Source organism: Xyrauchen texanus, chromosome 1 (assembly GCF_025860055.1).
Source record: "Xyrauchen texanus isolate HMW12.3.18 chromosome 1, RBS_HiC_50CHRs, whole genome shotgun sequence".
Taxonomy (NCBI): Eukaryota; Metazoa; Chordata; class Actinopteri; order Cypriniformes; family Catostomidae; genus Xyrauchen; species Xyrauchen texanus.
In genome coordinates, this window is record NC_068276.1 from 7,256,087 (window position 1) to 7,261,611 (window position 5,525).

The window sequence follows — 5,525 nt, forward strand, 5'->3', positions numbered from 1 at the left end:
GGTCCAGTTTTATCTCAGCTGTTTTTTTTTTTTTTTTGTTTGTTTGTTTTTTGTTTCCCCCCTGTTTGTTTTTCTCCGTCGTGAGAATTTGTATTTGTTTAGTAATTAAATAAAACCCGTTTCATTGCCTACACCATGGAACCTGTAAAATATATATTCTTTCTAATGGGGAATTAGATGTCCCTTTTCAGTAAAATGTCAAATCATGCAAGTGTAATGTGAATCTCCAGGGGGATTTTAAACGTGCTGACATGAAGAACATAAGATAAGTCCATATGACACACGGCTGAGGACCATGTGAACAGATCCAAACCAAACCACATATTTACACATGGGCCTTCACACGCACATTTATAATGACACAAACATAACGGCTAAGGGGAAGTGAAATAAAATCACTACTTTGAAAATCACGAGGCCAATGAAAACATAATATATAAGGCCATGTACAGTGACCCAAAATAAAACCATTTGATTTTGAGAAGTTTTCTACAGAAGGTAACTCGAGACGCTTCAAACAACACCATGAACTTTCTCCTAATGTTCACCTTCGTTGCAGCCAGCATTCTCCTTTCCAGTGGTAAGCTTGATATTTAAATTGTATATTATTATTATTATTATTATTATTATTATTATGGTTTCATTTTGGCAAATGTCATACCAGTTTAAGTTTTCTTTCATCTCAAGGTCCACCATGTAAAACCATGTAAATCCAACTACCGTTAGAAGCAGGGAACTGATATCCAGAAACACCGGATTCAAAAATAACAGTTTTTTTATTTTTTCTAAAATTACTCTTGTATGTACATAGTTTCATATGAAATTATCTCCAAAAACATTTATGGTTGAGTTCTTATTTGATTGGCACTTCAGTGAACAGCATCCCTGCTGAATAGAGTTTTACAGTATAAAAAAGAGATTCTTATCTTTTTGCTAGAATTATTTTATGAGAAATGGGATTTAGGATCAGCGGTGCAGTTCTGGGCTGGTGTCCAGGGAAAGAAAAACAAGCTAACAGTTCTAAAGAACTCTCCCCTATTGTTCCCTTGTTTGGGATAAAAGGTCACATTGATGGGATTCAGCAGATGTTCCTGGAAGCCATGGAGTGCAAATTAAAAAATGAATGAAGAAATACATTTTCAATCTATTAATTTGAAAATAATAATGTGAATAAATAAACCAATTTATAAAATGTATTTATATATTTATTTTATAAAATAAATAGACATTTAAATTTGTTTATTTAATTCATGTTTAAATTGCAATTAAATGCAACAGTACAATAAAAATAACATAAAATAAAATAAAACAAATGTTTTATTTTAAAATAAAAAGTGCACCTAAAATGCACCTTATAAGCGTTTGGCTAAGAAGCATTTGGCAATAATACACACGTTTTAACAGAATAATTAATGTAAGTGCAGTTATAAAATTATAAGCTTCGAATTTCTGTTTAAATCCTCCAAACAATTGGAGTCAACCGAACGAGCCACCCGACATATGACATGCGACGCAGCCACCATTTGCTTATCTGGCCACCGGCGCGTGAGATACTAAGCTGCTGGTGAAAGCCGTCGCACCTCCGGGCTGTAGTGGCTGCCAGATCTTACTCGAAGCAAATGCTTCTCTGTGCTGAGTTGAAAGTTCATTGCTCCCACAAGTCAACTGTACAATGGCATTTTCAAACTCGATATGCGAATGGAAATAATAAACAAACAAAAAAAAAAAAACTAAGAAAAGCAATTGCCAAATGCCCAATTTTAAAAGCAATTTAAAAGGAGCATTTAAAAATAGTTTATTAATGTTCTATTTTATTGTTACATGTAATAGCATTTTAAACATGAATTAAATAGGCCTACTTGATTTATTAATGCACATTTAAATAGTTAAATATAATTACATTTTTAAATTCAAACATGTCTATTAATTTTCCATTTATAAATCAGTTTACTTATTCACGTTTTTATTTTCAAATTAATAGATTGATCATTTATTTCTAATTTATTTTAGCACTCCACGTCTTCCACAGATGTTCAGCAGCTAGAATCCATAATAATTTCAGAACACTGAGGCTTGTCAGAAACTTGAAAAAAGGCCTGAGGTTTGTTTTGTTGATTTACAATGGGCATTTATTCTTTCCTCAGCGATACAGCCTCTTGGCGCAGGTTACAACAGCCACTGCATGTGTTTGAAACTAGAGTCAAGGGTAATCCCAAAGGACAACCTCCGAAGTGTGGAGATCCTGCCTAAAGGTCCTCACTGCAAATCTACAGAGGTTATGTAAGTACCACTTCGAAGAATATTCAAAAATCTTCCTGTAATATCATTAACAGGTGCGTTTTAGTGGGGAATGAGCACATAAATAATATTCAGAGCCCAATATCTTCACAAAACTCAAAATGAATTCTTTGGTCCACTCCCAATTATTAATTATGAGAAAGGACATTGAAATTGTTAGTTGGTAGTTGCTGTAGGAAGTATGTAATTTTTGGATGATCAAATTTTTAAAATCTATTCACGCTTTTTAAGACCCCTTCAACAAAAACTGGGCACTGAAACATCTAAAAAATATATAATTGTAATATAAGCATAGAAAACAGATTATTTATTTTTTTCACATAATGGAATTGTCTCAGCTTCAGAGTATGAGGTGGCATTATCTTTTTGTCCAAAAACGTGTTTAAAACAGTCATTACTTTAGAAGTTCTGTTAAAATTACACACTTCACATTTAAGCAGCAATTTGACTTTTTATTTTAATTTATGTTTATGCTGTATACATATATACATATATGTATATGTATAAATTAAAATTAGAAGTCAGAAGTTTAAAAACACCTTAGCCAAATACATTTGTTCACAATTTCTGACATTTAATCATAGAAAACTTTCCCTGTCTTAGGTCAGTGAATCAGGAATGTGAAATGTTAGAATAATAGTATAGAGAATTATTTATTTCAGCTTTTATTTCTTTCATCACATTCCCAGTGGGTCAGACGTTTACATACACTTTGTATTTGGTAGCATTGCCTTTAAATTGTTTAACTTGGGTCAAACCTTTTGGGTAGCCTTCCACAAGCTTCTCTCAATAAATTGCTGGAATTTTGGCCCATTCCTCCAGTCAGAACTGGTGTCAGGTTTGTAGGCCACCTTGTTCGCACACACATTTTCAATTCTGCCTTAAATTTTCTATTGGACTGAGGTCAAGGCTTTGTGTTGGCCACTCCAATACCTTGACTTTGTTGTCCTTAAGCCATTTTGCCACAACTTTGGAGGTATGCTTGGGGTCATTATCCATTTGTAAAACCCATTTGTGACTGAGCTTTAACTTCCTGGCTGATGTCTTGAGATGTTGCTTCAATAAATCCATATATTTTTTCTTCCTCATGATGCCATCTATTTTGTGAAGTGCACCAGTCCCTCCTGCAGCAAAGCACCCCCACAACATGACCCTTTTTCCTCCAAACATAACAATGGTCATTATGGCCAAACAGCTCAATTTTAGTTTCATCAGACTAGAAGATATTTCTCCATAAAGTAAGATCTTTGTCCCCATGAGCACTTGCAAACTGTGGATTTTTATGGCAGTTTTGGAGCAGTGGTTTCTTCCTTGCTGAGCAGCCTTCATTGTTATGCTGATATAGGACACTTTTAATGTGGATATAGATACTTGTCTACCTGTTTCCTCCAGTATCTTCACAAGGTCCTTTGCTGTTGTTCTGGGATTGATTTGCACTTTTCGTACCAAACTGCTATTGTTTGTACAGATGAATGTGGTACATTCAGGCATTTGGAAATTGCTCCAAAGGATGAACCAGACTTGTGAAGGTCCACAATTGTTTTTTGGCTGATTTCTTTTGATTTTCCCATGATGTCAAGCAAAGAGGCACTTGGTTTGAAGGTAGACCTTAAAATACAACTACAGGTACAACTGCAACTGACTCCAATTAGCCAATCAGAAGCTAATTGTCTAATTGCCTAAAGGTTTGACATCATTTTCTGGAATTTTCCAAGCTGCTTAAAGGCACAGTTAACTTAGTTTATGTAAACTTCTGACCCACTGGAATTGTGATATAGTAAATTAAAATTGAAACAATCTGTCTGTAAACAACTGTTTCAACAATTATTCATGTCATGCACAAAGTAGATGTCCTAATCGACTTTCCAAAACTATAGTTCGCTAATATGAAACCTGTGGAGTGGTTAAAAAAGGAGTTTTAATGACATCAACCAAAGTTTATGTAAACTTCTGACTTCAACTGATATATATATATATATATATATATATATATATATATATATATATATATATATATATATATATATATATATATACTGTATATATATTGGGGAATTTGAAAACAACATGTCATTTGAATAAAAAATTTCTTTTCAGTGCTGGTTTATCAAGTGGAGAGAAGATCTGCCTGAACCCCAGAACATCATGGGTTAAAAAACTCATTCACTTTATTGAGAAAAAACAACGAGGGATCAAGAAAGAATAGAAGACATTTTTCTGTGTTATTCTGACTAATATAACTTTTCTTCTCACTGATCACTTGGCACTTTATTAGTCATGTAGTGACTAAGGTTATTAATGAATTATTATTGGTGTCACTGGCACCACTAATGTGGTTAACTGACTCTTTTTGGTTCTTGCAAATAAGTTGTGATACTCATTTTTAGAGGCTTCATCACTGTGTATTTTGTATTTTTTTTAAATAAATCCTTTGAACAAAAATGACAGAAACATGTTTTCTGATGATGCAGCTGTCTGTGCAGGTCTGGACTGATATCATTATGTAGATTTCAAGATAAAAATTTAGGGTTGCCATTTGCATCCAACCATCTCCACATAAGCTGTCCCGATGACACCTCAAAACAATAAACAACTGCAAAATATATAGACCAGAAATGTTGCTAATGTGATCACACATCGCTGCTAGTGCTTTTGGAAGTCAAAGAAAGCTGATTTCTTTTTTAACACAACTGCTGTTGCTAGACTAAGCTGGCAAAAACAACCATTATGCCAGCCTGATCTCATAACTATTCGACATAACATTTAAACACAGATGTTTGAATGTTTAGATAAATGTACAATATGAACGTATTGACAGTATCAAAAAAAGTTACAATTTTATGTTTTTGCAGATTTATAATTGTAAAAAATATTTTTGAATCCATTATATTATATTTGCAGGCTATTTATATATATTGTTTAGACATTTTAGCCACTTATTCCACCACTACCCCTAAAAATGACCCTAACCATTTATTAACCCTTTCATACGTCAGACATATTTGAAGGTTAATAACTGGGCCCCGCAGAGTAGCATCACACATATGTGATTCTACAATAGCCAGTTACATTACAATCTGCCAGATTGCGCTTTTGCGCAGACACAGACATGCTGGTCAAGCATCTGTTATTTATTTTCACTCAAAAAGTTACTCATACAGTCTTTTAAACTACAGAATAAGTTTATTTTATATACATACATCCAACTCGTCATCAAAGAAAATGTT

General features: G+C 33.4%; 1 protein-coding gene across 1 annotated transcript; it reads left to right on the forward strand.

The window, feature by feature from the left end:
- Positions 1-438: 438 nt before the first annotated feature.
- LOC127648978 (platelet factor 4-like) lies at positions 439-4,732 on the forward strand. Its single transcript, XM_052133882.1, has 3 exons — positions 439-580; positions 2,145-2,280; positions 4,396-4,732. Exons 1-3 carry the CDS (start codon positions 526-528, stop codon positions 4,502-4,504), a joined length of 300 nt encoding a protein of 99 aa, XP_051989842.1. The 5' UTR covers positions 439-525; the 3' UTR covers positions 4,505-4,732.
- Positions 4,733-5,525: the final 793 nt, after the last annotated feature.